The 16,564-nt window shown below is 42.9% G+C and overlaps 1 protein-coding gene across 1 annotated transcript; it reads left to right on the top strand.

The window, feature by feature from the left end:
- Positions 1-13,499: 13,499 nt before the first annotated feature.
- LOC145821754 (uncharacterized) lies at positions 13,500-16,290 on the top strand. Its single transcript, XM_082918316.1, has 3 exons — positions 13,500-13,569; positions 15,432-15,544; positions 15,814-16,290. The coding sequence occupies exons 1-3, from the start codon at positions 13,500-13,502 to the stop codon at positions 16,288-16,290; spliced, it is 660 nt and encodes a 219-aa protein (XP_082774442.1).
- The last annotated feature ends 274 nt before the right edge of the window (positions 16,291-16,564 follow it).

The raw sequence follows: 16,564 nt of genomic DNA, 5'->3' as shown, positions 1-16,564 counted from the left end.
GGGAGGAGCTCTCAAGGTGTATATAGACTTTCTAAATTTTGTTCAACCCTCTAAACAATAACACAATTTCGTTTTTATAGAATTTGAGCTCAAAAGGTGATAAATATCTTCAAAAATGGACAACCGGCAGCCTCCTACCCAAAACAGTGTTTTTCACCACCAAAGGCCAGCCGACCATTCATAGCCACGGCCGTCCATCACTGATGCCCGGTCGGGCTTTGATGCCCTTCATTGTTTTTTTTGTTCAAACTCAGCTCAGGGTGGAAAAAGGTCTAAAAATGGGACTCAGAGATTCAAACAAGGTAAATGTTGAAGATTTGAGGTTATTTCAAGAGCTTGACTAAATTCGAATTGCTGCGAATTCAAAACACACAATTCAACTTTGATCATTGAGTGTATCAAACCAAGCGCCTAAGTATTGTGGGCGGTCAAAATAGGGTGTGTACAGTTGCCCCTCATTGACAAAGCTCGAGTAGTCATGAAATGACATGAGTGAATGTCAAAACCCAGAGATGACCCATTTAACGAGGCCGCAAGACTTGGGCAAAAAAGTAAGACATAAATTAAATTGGTTGCGCTTGCAAGCTGCTTGCGTATTCCTTTGCAACGAATCAAACCAGCGTACTTTAGGAGCAAAATGCAAACATATGATGCAAGAACATAACATATGATCATACAATGAAACACTTGAATGCACATGCAATGCAAAGAAATGCCACATTTAAACAAACTGAAACAAGGTACACCAATTCCAATCATGAAAAGAAGTAAGTAAACAAACATGCCTCACATGGGAAAAACGAGCCAAACTACATTTCATGTAGAAAGGATGTAAGAAAATTAAGCAAGCCTAACTACGCGTCGCGTAGGAAAGACGAATGGTGACGTAACCATCGAGCGCATCCAAAGTCTCAATCGAGATCCTAACGCGCTGCACGCGAGAGGAGGAAAGGTGGTGTGAACACTGGGCACACCCGAATGTTTTTAACCGAAGGTACAATCCTAACGCGTCAAACGCGAGAGGAGGAAAGGTGGTGTGAACACCGGGTGCACCCGAATGTTTTTTAACCGATTTGCAATCTTAGCACATCATACGCGAGAGGAGGAAGGGTGGTGTGAACACCGGACGTACCTAATGTTTTTAATCGATTTGCAATCCTAACGTGTCACACGTGAGAGGAGGAAGGGTGGTGTGAACACTGGGTGCACCCGATGTTTTTAACTGATTTGCGATCCTAACGCGTCACACGTGAGAGGAGGAAGCGTGGTGTGAACACTAGGCGCACCCGAATTTTTTTAACCAATTTGCAATCCTAACATGTCACACGCGAGAGGAGGAAGGGTGGTGTGAACACCGGGTGCACCCGAATGTTTTTAACCGATTTGCAATCCTAACGTGTCACACGCGAGAGGAGGAAGAGTGGTGTGAACACCGGGCACACTTTTTAACCGATTTGCAATCGTAACATGTCACACGCAAGTAGAGGAAGGGTGGTGTGAACACTGGGGGCACCCGATGTTTTTAACCAATTTGGAATCCTAACACGTCACACGTGAGAGGAGGAAGGGTCGTATGAACACTGGGCGCACCCAAATGTTTTTAACCAATTTGCAATCCTACCGCATCACATGCGAGAGGATGAAAGGTGGTGTGAACACCGGGCACACCCGATGTTTTTAATCGATTTACAATCCTAATGCATCACATGCGAGAGGAGGAAGAGTGGGGTGAACACAGGGCACACCAGATGTTTTTAACCTATTTGCAATCCTAACGCGTCACACGTAAAAGGAGGAAGAATGGTGTGAACACCCAGCACACCCAATGTTTTTAACCGATTTTCAATCCTAACGCGTCACACACGAGTAGAGGAAGGGTGGTGGAGTACGATTGGGGTGGCACTGGCCTGGCCACCTTATACTGCTACATGAGCTCCGTCTCCCGCCGCAAGGCGGATTCACTCGGTGGCTACTGGAGGGTTTGGGAGGTGTACCCTACACTCACTTTTCTGATATGCTTTACATTCTGTTCACTATTGCATCTCTTGTTTATCTGATCTATTTTCTCGTATCTTCTGTTTGCCACTTTGGGTCTACACATATTTCACTCCCCTCTAGTCCTAGTAAGGCCGATCGAGTTGTCAGTACACCGCTCCCAATACTACATCTCGCGGTTCGAGTGACGCTGCCTTGTAGACCGAACCTTCCCGTACTTTCGTCGCTTCTTTGACATGATCACAGCGAACTAGGTAAAAAAATACCAGCCTTTAACTATTACATACTATAAGCATATTACACTGTTTCCCACACTATATGGTCATTCTCATGCCGTTGCATCTGTACCATATTGTCATTCTCATATTGTACTAACTTCTGAAATTGATTTCCTTATACTGCACTGATTTAACATTGCACTGATCTGACATTGCACTGATTTCACAGGTTAATTGGCACCCTTGGGCGGGCATTCCCCAGGTGTTAAGGATGTCCTACGCCGCTGCCTGCCATGCCTCTATGATGAGGATTCTGTTCGAGGGCCCCTTTGGCCGGGCATACTATCGAGGAGAGAGGTTCATCCGCCAGACGCAGGGCGTTGCTGACCCCGACATTCTACATCCTCCCCCTCGTGGCATGAGGGTAGTAGATGATCTACGGGACAGTCTTGAGCTGGACCTCTTGATGATAGGCGAGGATGGCGATCATCATCACGAGCTTGGCGACTTCACTACCTTCTTACACACCCGGGTGATGGCACCTCTTACCCCAAGCGTGGCTCGACCTGTGCTGGAGGTAACTGTTGCTGCTACTGCTGGGGTTGGCGATGCGCCTGCTAGAGGTGCCCTTACTGTTGCTCCCATTCCTGGATTTCCTGTGATCACCACTGAGATCGTATACATGCATTCGGATAGAGTGATAGAACAGATCCCACTTGAGCACATTGAGGAGAGGGACTGCAGACTCATGTTTGCCCCTAGCGTCAAGCAGGTACACATTCCTTTATGGTACTCCATATTGCACTCTAGATTGTTCTCTGTCATTTCTATTCATTGCCTGTTATTATTTCTGTCTGCCTTTTCTCAGATTCTATTCTTTTGCAGATCTCTCGGCCGTACAATGATGACCTTCTTCATACAATCGACCGACTACTCTTGATGGTACGAAGGAGGCAGACTGCCTTAGTCACCCATGGGATCGAGTTATATTCTATCTATAGTCTACTGTTGTTGCCATACTGTACTTGTTTCCATACTATACACTTTGTTTATTCATACTGATATATGTCCTCTTTTCAGCTTGAGCTTGTACTAGCTGCATCTGCAGGACCTCCTCCACGACCTTGAGGATAAGGAAAAGGACGTTAACTTGCAATCCAGTTGCCCCAGTGATGACAGTGATGCACCTGCTCCGCAGCCGAGGAAGAAGAGAGCTAGGATGGGCTATTGATGATGATGATGATTTTGCTTTTGCTTTTGGTTTTGTTTTGTTTTTTTTTTAAATTTTTTTTCCGTTTTGCAATATAGTTAAAAAACTAGCTCCAGATACACCTTTTTGCTTTTGAAGACTTTTCTTTTGTTTTTCGTTTTGTTTTGCAAAACAATAATCGAGGCTGGACCCGCTAATTATAAAAGACAAGTTTTTGTTGAATGATTTCCTTGCACAATATGATGAATGGCATTTGCATGTGATGAATGGTGTAACCCTTTGCATTGTATCCTTTAGAACTGTGAATGCTTGTTCTTGAATTGATTCATGAATCGAATAATGACTTACAACCTGTCAAAATGTAAAATGCAACTTGATAATAGAAAAATGAAATGAAAACAACTCGAAAAAGTTAACAAACACTTGGTACAAACAAAACAAAACAAAACTCAAAAGAACAGCCGTGGTCCACCAGAACAAAGGCCAGCTTTTGCTACAACTACACTAAACTGGACTAGCACCAAGACCCAGTCAGGTTTCACTGATGCACGACCGACCATCACTGATGCACGGCCGGCTATCAGTGCGATGTCGGTCAGTGCTGTCCAGCTGTCATGCTCAACTCCTTCTCAAACTCTATAAATAGTGCTCTCATGTTGTTTTTTTGGCAGAACCACAAGTCCTTGATATTTTGCTCTCAAGATGGAGATGTTACCTGTCAACAGGCTTCGAGACTGGATAGCCACTTTGGATGGCTCGAAAAAGGTGAATTTCTGCGATTTCGACCTAAACGCCCTTTTCCCTTTAAGCCGCACTTCTCTTTGATTTTTATTCCTCCATGCCGCGATTTGATGTTGGAACCCGGTCACACATGTATTTCAATTTTGATCTCAAGAAATGTGTCCAACACTTGAAGAATTTCAAGCACTAATGGAATCCTGGTGCAATGAAGAAATCATGCCTTAGCCTGGTTTTAGCCATGCCCAGGCTTTGGGACGGATGTGTGGATTATCATTGCACGAGGCTCGGTCTTTGGCTCATGACAAGGAGCTGGACATCCCTAGTTTAGTTCATTGATTTTCTATTATTGGTGACAGGAGTTACCTTCTTTGGTGAAGATATAGGCAACATGCTCTCTGTTTATGCCTTATCATACAATTCCTCCTTGCCCTAGTTTTGGCGCAGCTAGCATACGGTTGATCGAAGTAGCTCAATGCTTGAAATAGGGCAAGAGCTACATAGGTTTAACACTGGCTGAAACTTTGATGGGTTTGGATGCTTTCTGTTGGGGAGAGACTACCCGTTTTGTAGGGAGCCCACTACTTTTCCATGTATTATTTTCCACCCTTCTAATTTATAATTCTTACATCACTCATTACTTATTCTCTATTTTTCTCTCAAAACCCTTTTCTTACTTTTCTCTCAACGCACACCTCTCTATTCTTTAATCTCTCTTATTTTTCATCACTCCCCAGGTATGGTTGATGGATAAACTGCAGGTAATGGGACCTAGTCCTGAATACTCGGCCAGGGCTTACTTCTTTTGCCAATGGCTAATAGATTTTCCTTCAGAGGGTTTATGGTGTGGTTGGATGTGCAGCCGGTCCGCAGCTGATATATCCTAGCGTTGCCCTTGGTTTAATTTAGCCGATATGAGCTACAGCATGGCCCGTGTTCTATTTTCCAGTTGGGTGTAGAGTTAATTAGCCTTACACATTGCGTGTTCTATTTTTCTCTCCGGTTCTGATGCCAGTTTGGGCATGATCAAATACATCCAAAGGAGGGGGTAGAGTACCCCGTTTCATTTCCAGTTTGCATCTGTCCCGGTATCTCACGGCCTAGAGAAGGAGAGAGATTCTAGCCCCTGCCATTAGTTTCAATTACACCCTGTTTGAGGAGTGTTTGGCTTGGCTTGGCTTGAAGAGGAGGCAGAGGTTAGACCATCTTTGGTATAGAGCCACCCGACTTAACTATGCCTCTAGTTTTATTGCTTTGATCTTTTCTTTTCAAGTTTAAGATGTAAAAAGCAGCTTTGATCTAAATCAAAGAGTTTGGAGAATGTACTTATGTTGAAATCAATAAAATTAAAGTTATGAGTATTGAAAATTTTCCTTTCGGTCCTAAATATGGTCCAAGTTGTAAAAGGGTAAATTTTGAACAAAATCAACTTTATTAAAACATTTCAAAACAATTTTCCAGAAACAATCACCACTTGACACACACAGAATCGATCCTCAAGATGTACAATCCCGAATCAAAAGAAATCATAATTGCTCATAGTTGCATATAATTACTGCTGTTCTGTACTCAACTTTTCTGGCCGAAGTACGAGGCACAACCAAACTAATACGTGATGAACACGGATGACTTTAAAGTGGATAGGACAGTTGAACTGAAGATAGTTATGGCCAAACTTCAAGATGAAATTGCCTACGTATCCCAAAAATGGGAATCAGACCTTATGTAGTTTGGTTCAGATTCACTTCAGTATTAACTTTCTCCTTTTACGCTCTAACTTTTGCCAAAGCCGCCCTTTAGGGTTTTCGACCTCGCGAGCTCATATTTTCTTTATTTCTAATTTTTCATACTCTAACTTTTGCCTAGGTCACCCTTTCGAGTTTTCGGCCTAGCAAGCCTCTCAGGGGTAATATTTCTTCAACTTGTCTATGTTGATCGGTTGTGAGAACTCCAAGCCAGCCAAGTCCATAAGAATAACTGCCCCTCCTAACCAGATTGACTTGATGATGTAAGGACCAATCTAGTTAGGTTTGAACTTGCCCCTAGGATCATGAATGGGAGCTCGTTTGTTTTTCAGTACCACGTCCTCTTTCTTGAGATTTCGGGACTTATCCTTTTTGTTAAAAGCCCTAGCAATTCGACGTTGATAGCTCTGGACATGATACAATGCCCTTAGTCTGCTTTCATCAAATAACATCAACTCCTCAAACCTACTTTGCTGCCAATCTGCCTCTACTATCTGACACTTAGCCATAATTCGTAGCGAGGGCACTTCGATTTCGATCGGCAGAACAGCGTCCATCCCGTAGACAAGAGAATAAGGGGTCGCCCCTCTAAATGTTTGGATTGAGGTTCTATAGCCCCAGAGCACAAATGGCAATTTATCTGGCCAGTTTTTATAGGTTTCCACCATCTTCTGTAGAATTCTCTTGATATTCTTGTTAGCAGCTTCAACAACCCCACTAGTCTGGGGCCTGTAGGTTGATGACTTACGGAAAGCCAGGTTATATTTTTCAAGAAAATCTATCACCTCTTTTTTGAAGTGTGTTCCATTATCGGAGATAATTTCATTGGGCACCCCATACCGACATATGATGTTGTTTTTGATGAATTTAGCCACATATGATGTTTTCAAGATAGAGTAAGACTAGGCTTCCACCTATTTCGTGACATAATCGATTGCTGCCAGAAAGAATTCATGCTCGTTTGACCCTTTTGGCGTAACTGCGCCGATAACATTTATTCCCCAAATAGAAAATGGCCATGGTGAAGTCATGTTGTAGAGCTTCGATAGCGGAATGTTCATACGATTAGCATGAATCTGGCATTTGTGACAGCGCCGAACAAAACCAATACAATCCTCCTCCATGGTTGACCGTAGTAACCTTGTCTAAGGATTTTTCGGCTAACATTACACCATTCATGTGGGCTCCACACTCTCCTCCGTGAATGGCCTCCATAAGGCACTTTGACTCTTCTTCCTCGACACCCAGCTTGTGCATTCCCAAATGGCCTCTTTTGTAGAACTTGCCCCCGTAGATAGTGAATTGAATAGTTAGACGCCATATTCCCCTTTTGTCCTTAGCATTTGCTTTTGGCGGATACGCCTCCTTTTTCAAGAAATTGCAGATATCATAATACCAGGGGTTCTTGTCTGAAGCCTCATCTATTGCGGCAATGATTTCATAGGCCGGCATGTACTTATGTTCAATAATGATCGGACACATCCTGACTCCCAATGGAATGTCGACCATGGAAGATAGAGTTGCTAGTGCATCAGCGAATCGGTTGTTCTCCCTTAGCAAGTGGGTAAACATTAACTTTTCAAACCTCGGAATCAGCATGTCCAAGACCTGATGGTAAACCTTCATTTTCTCTTCTTTAACCTGCCAATCTTCGTTGGCTTGAGACACAACCAAGTTCGAATCGCCGATGACGTCCAACTTTTTTGCCTCTAGTTCTAGGGTGGTTTCTAAACCAGCGATGCACGCCTCATACTCTACTTCGTTGTTGGATACTTTGAATCGGAGTTTGAAGGCTAAGGGTGTATGAGAGTCATCAAGTGCTATCAGCAACACACCGATCCTATAACCATATTGATTGGCTGCTTCGTCAAAGTACATCATCCACGTTCTTTCTTCTATTTGTAGAATATCTTCATCTGGAAAAAGGTACTCCACCGCTTCATCCCCCTTTACTGGGTGATCTGCTAGGAATTCTATTACAGTTCTCCTTTTAACAGACTTGCGTGTAACATATATAGGATCAAATTTGGAGAGAAGAAGCAACCAATGGGCTAGCCTACCCGTAAGCGCTGATTTCTCGAAAAGATATTTGATAGGATCTAATATCGAAACCAGGATTACAGATTAAGCTAACAGGTAGTGCCTCAATTTCCAGGTAGCCCATACCAAGGCTAGGCAAGCTTTCTCCAAGGGAGTGTAATGGGTCTCATAATCTAGCATTTTCTTGCTCAAGTAGTAAATGGCTTTCTCCACCTTGGCCTCTGACTCCTGAGTTAACATACGCCCCATGGTTGAGTTTGTCACTGACAAGTACAATATCAGCAGTTTTCCCAGTTCTGGCGGTGATAACACAGGTGGATTCTGCAGGTACGGCTTGACCTGCTCAAAAGCGAACTGACAGCGATCGTCCCATTAGAACTTCTTTCATTTCTTCAAGAGACCAAATAGTGGTTCACAAGTTGAGGTTAGTTTTGAAATAAACAGCCTTATGAATTGCACTTTACCCAGAAAACCGCGCACTTCCTTTTTAGTCCTTGGTGGTGGTATTTCAAAGATGGCCTTAATTTTGGAAGGGTCTACCTTAATTCCTCTCTGTGTGATTAAGAATCCCAGTATTTTTCTTGTTCTTACACCGAAAGTGCATTTTTGCAGGTTCAACCTTAATCTATACTCTCTGATCCATTGGAACAATTTTTTCAAGGCGGTGTAGAGGCCTTCTCGATCTTTGGACTTGACAATCATATCGTCTACGTACACCTCAACCTCCTTATGGATCATGTCTTGCAAAATGGTAGTTGTAGCCTTCTGATTAGTGGTCCTAGCATTCTTTAGCCCAAACGGCATGACTCGGTAACAATAGGTGCCCCAGGGAGTGGTGAAAGCGGTCTTTTCCCTATCCTCAAGTGCCATCAAAATTTGGTTATACCCGGAGAATCCGTCCATAAATGAGAGCACTGCATGGCCACGGTGAAGTCTACCAACTCATCAATATACGGCAGTGGAAAATCATCCTTCGGACTAACCTTATTCAGATCCTTGAAGTCAACACGGACTCTGATTCTGCCATCCTTCTTCAGAACTAGAACAATATTGGCCAACCACGTCGGATATTCAGATACAAGCAAGAACCCTACCTCAATCTGATTAGTAACTTCTTTCTTAATCTTCAAAGCCCAATCTAGGTGGACTCTACGCAATTTTTGCTTAACTGGCTAGGCCTCAGGGTCGAGAGGGATCCGGTGCTGTACAATCTCAGGATCGATTCCAGGCATATCTTCGTAGGACCATGTGAAAACATCTTTGAAATTTTTTTAATAAAGCGAATAATCGCTCACGTTCCTCCAAAGACAACGTGGACCCGATCTGGACCAAGCGAGGATCTTCCTCAGTATCCACATTAATTGATACGATTTCATCTATTCAAGGCTTAACATGCCTCCCCTCCTCATGATCAACCAAATTTTTCAAAACCCAAGGAATTTCTTCTTCTTCATTTATGTCAAAATTTTGAAAATTAAGATCAATACAACAAACCAAAGACATAGAGAAGTAGACACCATTCACAGCATTCCTATTCAAAAAGTCTGGATCTTCGATTACAGTGGACTCAAGGGAAAAACTAAAAGATGACATGGACAAGACTTTGGCATCCGAGTTACCATTCCCAGAAGTACCAGACTCAAAGGAACTTGAATCTCACTCCGACTCCATAGACTCAGTGGAATCAGATCCAGACTCACTATTCAATTCAGAACTATTGATGACGTCTTACTCAAATTTCCAGACCAGGCTCGGAGCCTCAAATGCATCCACGATAAGATTGAAGAAATTCGCTGCTGGGTTATCCCCGATAATTGAGATAGTAAAACTATCCCCTAAGTTGGTGGTCTCAGCTCTAGCAGTGGAATTCATCAGTAAGTCAGCCAGGGCTTTTCCCAGTAGTTCCTCTTCCTTAATGCCCATGTTTGCAGTGCTTCCTTGATCTGTACCAATGCTTAGGTTTGCATGTTCATCTTCTTCTTCTGGTAACTAGTGCCTGAAAAAGATCTCAAACCCCAGATACCTTGTCTTTGTTTCCCAGTCATAACAGGGCTCTAGGAATCCACAAAATGGGAAATCTTCCCCTTGGCAGACAAAGCGTCCATTCACGGTTCCTGGTATAGGTTTGTGGACTAACTCATATTGCTTCCCAGTCCTCTTTGCCTTTAGCCTTTCTCTCAGCTCCTACCCTTTCGTCTTCCAATCTGCGGTGGTAGGTTTGTATCCTAGTCCGAAGGCATGGGGGTTATGACTCAATTTTTTAGCAACGATACCTCCCTGCCTACCACTTCGGCCTAGTTCTAACTCGGGCATATGCCCCTGCTTGTTCATTATGTATATGGATTGCGCACTCACATAATCCCCATCACCTTCTGCTATAATAGTTTGGACCAACCGGGCTTCTTCCAAAGAAAAGCTGGAAAGGAACACGTCCTCTTCCCCATGTATGATCTCCAGTAATGATGCAGTGGTTCCTTGAGGAGGATGGATCGTAGAGTTATCGTACATAATGGCGATCCCGCATTTGAAGGGATACTTCACTAACTGATAGACTGTTGATGACACAACCTTCATCTGATGGAGCCAGGGAATTCCCAGTAACAGGTTGAATGTGGCTGGAACATCTATGACATGGAATTCCACCTCATGTTCGGATGAACCAATCAGGATATTGCTCTTGAACATTCCCATGACATCCCTGCTTGTATTATTGTAAGCCTGGACAGCTTGGGTCGTAGGTGTAAAATCAATCGGCCTCAAACCGATGGCATAAACAGTTCTGACAGGGCACTCTCCCGGATTGCTGACCTGGTATCTACTAATACCACAGGAATCCATTTTTTTCGCCTCTCCAAGGTGACATACAAAGGCCTATTGTGATTGGCGCCCTCGGGAGGCAATTCTTTATCCGTGAAGGATATTACTGGTATAACATCCCCAGAGGTAACCAACGACACCAATTGGTCAGTGGTGGTGTCAATGGGCAGTTTGGTTTGGTTCATTGCTTCGAGCAGGGCTTGTCTATGTTCCTGAGATGCCATTATCAGTCCCCAGATGGATATGTCGGCCTAAATCTTCTTTAGTTGTTTCACTACCATGTTTTCTTCCACATCCCTCTTTTTTGCTTTCTCAGCCTCCTTTCCAGAGGTCTCTGGCTAGTCTAACGCTATGGGTTTGAAGTATCAACTGCTCCGAGTCACGTGATTGATCTCATCGGTGTATCAAGTGTTAGCCGGGGTATCAGCTTTCCAACCTTCGTCAGTGTAAGCATGACTTAGGTCGTTGTCCTCCCACCACTCTCCCAAAGTCAAGACTGGACTGGCATCGGGTTTTACCCAAAACATATTCCCCATCATCGTACCATTCTTCTTCTACCACAACTTGGGTTTCAACATCCCGGTACTTTCTAAGTTTCCTCAATATCCACTTTCGGTCCTTGGGATCCCATTATGTTTTCTTAGTGTTTTGAATGTTGTCGGTTGTGGACTCAGCTTCTTCTTTCCTTTTTCCTTTGCCTTGTTCCAGAGCTATCTTTGCTTGGATTTCCTCTATCCTTTCCTCTTGAAATTGTTCCAGTACCGGTTCTTTCTCAATAAGAGGTGCAGCCTCAGCCTTAGCCTTAACAGAAATTTCCTTTTCTTCTCTCTCAGTCTCTCCTGTTTATTCCTCCACATTGGAATCTTTCTCACTCAACCAACCATTACTAGTTTCTGGTTGGCTTCAGTCCCACCATCCCATCTGTACACAGCTTGTGTCTTCTTTCTCGAAGAAGTAAAAATCCTCTAGATCCTCTTCTAATTCTACCAGATCCTTCTCTAGGTTTGCTAAGTCATGCAGGCCTTGCTTGGGCCACTCATTCCGATTCTGTGCTATTTGGTCTTCCCCGATAGCATTAATGCTGAGAAAATCTGGCAGTATGACCACTAGCTTTGGCTAATCAATGGCCACAATGTATAAGATGGGATCATACTCTTTCACGAGCAAGACTCCATTCTCTATGACACGGGTATCAGACGACCCTGTTTTCAGTGCATTCTTCTCTTTTCCCATTTCCACTGCCACGGGCTTGCATGGGGTTTATGGTGTTAAATCCATCATGCACATGTCTGTGGCTTTTGGAATGACCACCTCCAGTTTTGGTAGGTGGGATGAGGTAATGTATATACTAGGGTTGAAGGTGGGTGGTAGTGTATGGATGTGGTTAATGTTTCTGGGCGGGGGGACTTGGTTATGTGCAGGAAGTGGGTTAGTTGTTATGTTTGGTTTTGTGGGTGGGGCTATGACTTTATTGTTGATGAGATTCTGAATCTCATGACGTAGGCAGTAGCACATGTCTATGAGATGGCCATGTTGTTAATGGAAGATACAATACTATGTAGGGTTATGTTTGGGTGGTAATGGGTTTCGAAGTAGACGAGGATCGAGAGGCTTAAGATGCCCCTTTTATATCAATAACTTGAAGGCTTGAGTTGGGCTCATATGGAGAGGGGTAAAGACTCCACGGTTTTAGGGTGGACGAGTATTTTGTGAAGGTTGTGAGATTGTGGTAATAGCAAAAGGATCAGCCATCTTGGCTGTTGTGACGACATTGCTAGCATTTGCATGCAGTGGAATAGTGCTACTACTAGCATTGGTATTCCAAGAGAACGAACTTCTTGTGGGTTTGCTAGTTCTGTGGATGATGCCCTTTTTGAATGCACTCTCGATCTGGACCCCCAGCTCATGTAAGGAGGCAATGTGGACAATGGTGCCACTATCATTCTCTACAACATGTCTGGCTCTAGGTTCTGGACCACTAGGCGGACTTGTTCCCTCTCAGCAGGCCTGTTTGTCATTCGGGCTGCCTTGGCTCTCCACCGGGTGACAAAATCAATAAATGATTCTTTGGGATTCTGGGTTGTAGCCTCCAGCTCACTGATGGTTACTTCTAACTGAGTGTTATATGAGTACTGATTGACAAATGACTCAGATAGCTCCTCCCATTTTCGTTTTGTAGAATCCTTCAATTTAGCATACCAGATGGCCGCCACATCAGACAGGGTCCTTCCAAACAACGAAAGCTTCTGCGCTCGAGACAAACCCATGGGCCTCAATACATCCGAAAATAGTTGGACATGCATGATCGGATCCCCACTCCCATCGAATCTGTCGATGTGGGGCATCTTAAATTTCTCTGATAGTCTAATCGAAGCCTCAGTGTACCCATCTTTGATATTTGGAATAGAGTTGAAGCCCTGAGATTTCTTCAATGCTTTTTCCAATCTGGTGATTTTGATGAACGTTGGATCAATCTCATTGATATTGAAAGGAAAGATCCCTAGAGGAGCTTGAACTGGAGGACGGCAAGTTGGAGCTGGGAGAAATATGTCTTGAGGATCTAGAGCTGGTAGATTTTCTGCTAGTGGGAATAGATCTAGGTTTGGCTGAGTAGTAGGCACCGGATGCACGGTTGATACTGATGCCCCAAATGCACGCCGCAAATCGGCGATGACTTCATTTTGTGCGGTCATCCTTTAGTTTATAGTGTCCATAGTTCTTTGGACGACAATCATCATGGCGGCGAATCCCTCCACTTTTGGTGTTATGTTCTGTGCCATTGCTAATCCGAGTGAACTAGATGCTGGTGAATTGATTGACTGAGAATGGGTACGTGTTTGTGGAATGCTTTGTACTGAATCTACTGATTGCCTATTTCTTCTTCGTCGAGTGACTGGAGGAAACAAGACTAGCACGCTGACCACCAACAAGGTCTCGAGCTTTACATAGCCTGCTGAAACGAGTCCACACAACTTAGGAAATATTGGGTCTTTCTGAAACTATGATGGTAAACTACCTAGCAAAAAGAAAGAAAGAAAAACAAAATCAAAATCGGACAATACTTCGGCCCCAATTCATAACAGTCAAGACATATAGTTAAACTGTAATCCCTCACTGAACTCTGTTTTCAAACCTTACTGATATGAACCATTTTGTACAGTCTCACTGTAAAATCACATATCAAGTAAAAGAACCAAAACACCCCTATGAGAGGGTAAGGTTAGCCTGTCCTAGATTTATGGCATGATCTAGGCCACACTATTTCAAACAACAAGTTTCACAACATCCTACAAATGGGTGGCATCCTGTCCAAATTTTGAATAGTCACTATAGTTTCACTATATACAACTAGGTTGAATAGTCAAAAGGGGTACCTTGGCAAGATTACCTAATATACCTCTCACACCTAACACCGAGAAGTGAAAGGTGGATCAAACGGTACAACGGAGCGGTAGTGATGCGCACACAAGGGTGGAAAAATAGCTAATAAACCAGAACAAGATTACCTAATCATGAATTGAGCACCCTTTCTTATTTACATTATATGCTCTTGTTCTGGTTTATTAGCTATTTTTACTATGTGACGCACACACAAGGTATAGACTAGTTTGCAAGAATTGGAACACTTGATCTCATGTTTTGTTTTGAAAATATTTTGTGAATTTGCCACTTGAAAAAGTGGGCTAAAATGGATATTCAATCAACTTATCCCGGTTCAAGCACCTAGCAGATCCGCCGGCATTCAAATAGTTATATCATTTAAACAATTAGCCTCATGAAAGATATGTTTTGACATGGCAACACAAATATTCAATGCAATATGCTAAAGCAAGTAAATGCTCACCTAGTACTCCGAGCCAAAACAAAGCAAAATAATTAGAAAAATATGCATGTTCCTAATTTTATGCAATATGACTAATGCAACGCATGCATCATGTATTTAATAGGCTCGGCTATAAACATTGCATATGAAACAATTTGATAGCATGCGGTCTAAGCACGTATTCAAAGAATTATTTAAATGACAATGTAAGTTTGAATTATAAACTGAGCTTTGGTGCATGCAATGCAAGTGGATGCAAGGCATGAGAATGCTAATGAAACGTGCTCTATAGTAACCATCATAAGCGAATAAATAAAAGGGAGAAAGACGTGGGGTTAGAAGATATAAACATTATTACAACATTTGATCCCTCATGCAGGAGGGTGCGAATCAATGTCCGAAAGCCCGAATTAAACTAACTATTACAAAACTGGGTAAATGAATAATAATTAACTTAACTAAGCTAATTAACTACTTTATTACAACAATTTAACTTGCTATACCAATTATCAATAAGCAAATGGCTACAACAATACTAATTATAATAAGATTAATTATAGCACTAATAATCATAACGCTAATGGAACAATTAATTGCATTCGACAAAGGCGTAAATGAAGATGGATGAAGGTTGCATGCACAGCACCTAAGACCTACTCTGTCTGTCCAAGTCAACTATGTTTCACCTTTAGCCATTGTCTTTGTTTTCTTGCAAAATTGCACTGCTGGCCACACACTGAGGGCCAGCCATGCATCAATGATGGCCAACTGGGTCTACAGATGGCCGGCCATGCATCAATTTGGTGCAAAACTCTATTTTTGTGTTATGAGGTGAATCAGTGTAGACAGAGTGTTTGTCCCATCTTCCTTCTCTGTCACGAGAAAAACTCGAGAGAAGGTTGTCCCATCTTTCTTCTCTGTTTGTCCCATCTTCCTTCTCATGAAGGAATTTGCGGAAGTCATCAATAGGGGAAATATTTGGCCTACCGAGCTATCTCAGAAGAGTATTAGTGGCCATGCATACAGGTAGACGCAGAGAAGTATGTCAGGAAGTGCAAAAAATGCCAGAAGTTTACACATCAAATCCATCAACTAACCAGAGAACTTTTACCTTTGACTAACCCTTGGCCCTTTGCAATGTGGAGATTAGACGTAGTGGGCCCACTCCTAACTGCACCAGGCAACTAGAAATTCTTCATTATGACGAACGACTACTTCACATAATAGGTTGAAGCAAAGGCACTTGTTTCCATCAAAGAAGAAGACATTAAGAAGTTTGTTTGGCAGAATATCATAACTCAGTTTGGAATCTCCAAGGCTTTGATACCAGACAACGACACTCAGTTTGACGAACGAATTTTCAGAGGCTTTTGTGAAGAGCACAAGATAGAGTTCTACAACTCCACACTGGCATACCCTCAGGCCAATGGTAAGTTCGAAGCATTGAACAAGGTGATCTTAGATGGCTTGAAGAAGAGGTTAGAAAAGGCAAAAGGGAAGTGGGTTGAAGAACTCCCCCATGTTTTGTGGGCCTACCGAACCACACCAAGGCAGTCAATCGTGAAAATGCCATTCGCCTTCGTTTATGGCATGGAAGCAGTGATCTCATTGGAAGTTGGCCTTCCTACCATCAAAAGTGGGAATTTTGACCCAAACTTCAACGAGGAGGCTATAACCTTGGAATTAGACCTTGCAAAAGAATGAAGAGAGAAAGCGCTGATCCACATTGCTCCATATCAGCAAGGATTGTCTAGGAAATATAACAAAGCAGTGCATTCAAGGCAATTTAAGATTGGAGATTAGGTTCTAAGCAAAGCCATGGGGAACACTTTGGTGATTGGTGATGGAAAATTGCACCACAAGAAAAAACACTTTTGGCGACCACTTATTTTTTTTGGTCGCAAATAGTCCACTTTCTGCGACTAAAATTTAACTTTTGGCGACCACAATTTTTTGGTGGCGGAAAATCACCTTTTGG

Source organism: Camellia sinensis, chromosome 3 (assembly GCF_055761805.1).
Source record: "Camellia sinensis isolate YWXY chromosome 3, ASM5576180v1, whole genome shotgun sequence".
Taxonomy (NCBI): domain Eukaryota; kingdom Viridiplantae; phylum Streptophyta; class Magnoliopsida; order Ericales; family Theaceae; genus Camellia; species Camellia sinensis.
This window is presented reverse-complemented; position numbering and strand designations above follow the sequence as displayed.

Excerpts from the sequence above, each read along its gene's own strand:
- LOC145821754 (XM_082918316.1), top strand. The coding sequence starts at position 13,500 with ATGGCGGCGAATCCCTCCACTTTTGGTGTTATGTTCTGTGCCATTGCT. Across the intron at positions 13,570-15,431 it reads TCCGAGTGAACTAGATGCTG|ACAGAGTGTTTGTCCCATCT; the intron begins GTGAATTGATTG and ends GAATCAGTGTAG. Across the intron at positions 15,545-15,813 it reads TCATGAAGGAATTTGCGGAA|GTTGAAGCAAAGGCACTTGT; the intron begins GTCATCAATAGG and ends TTCACATAATAG.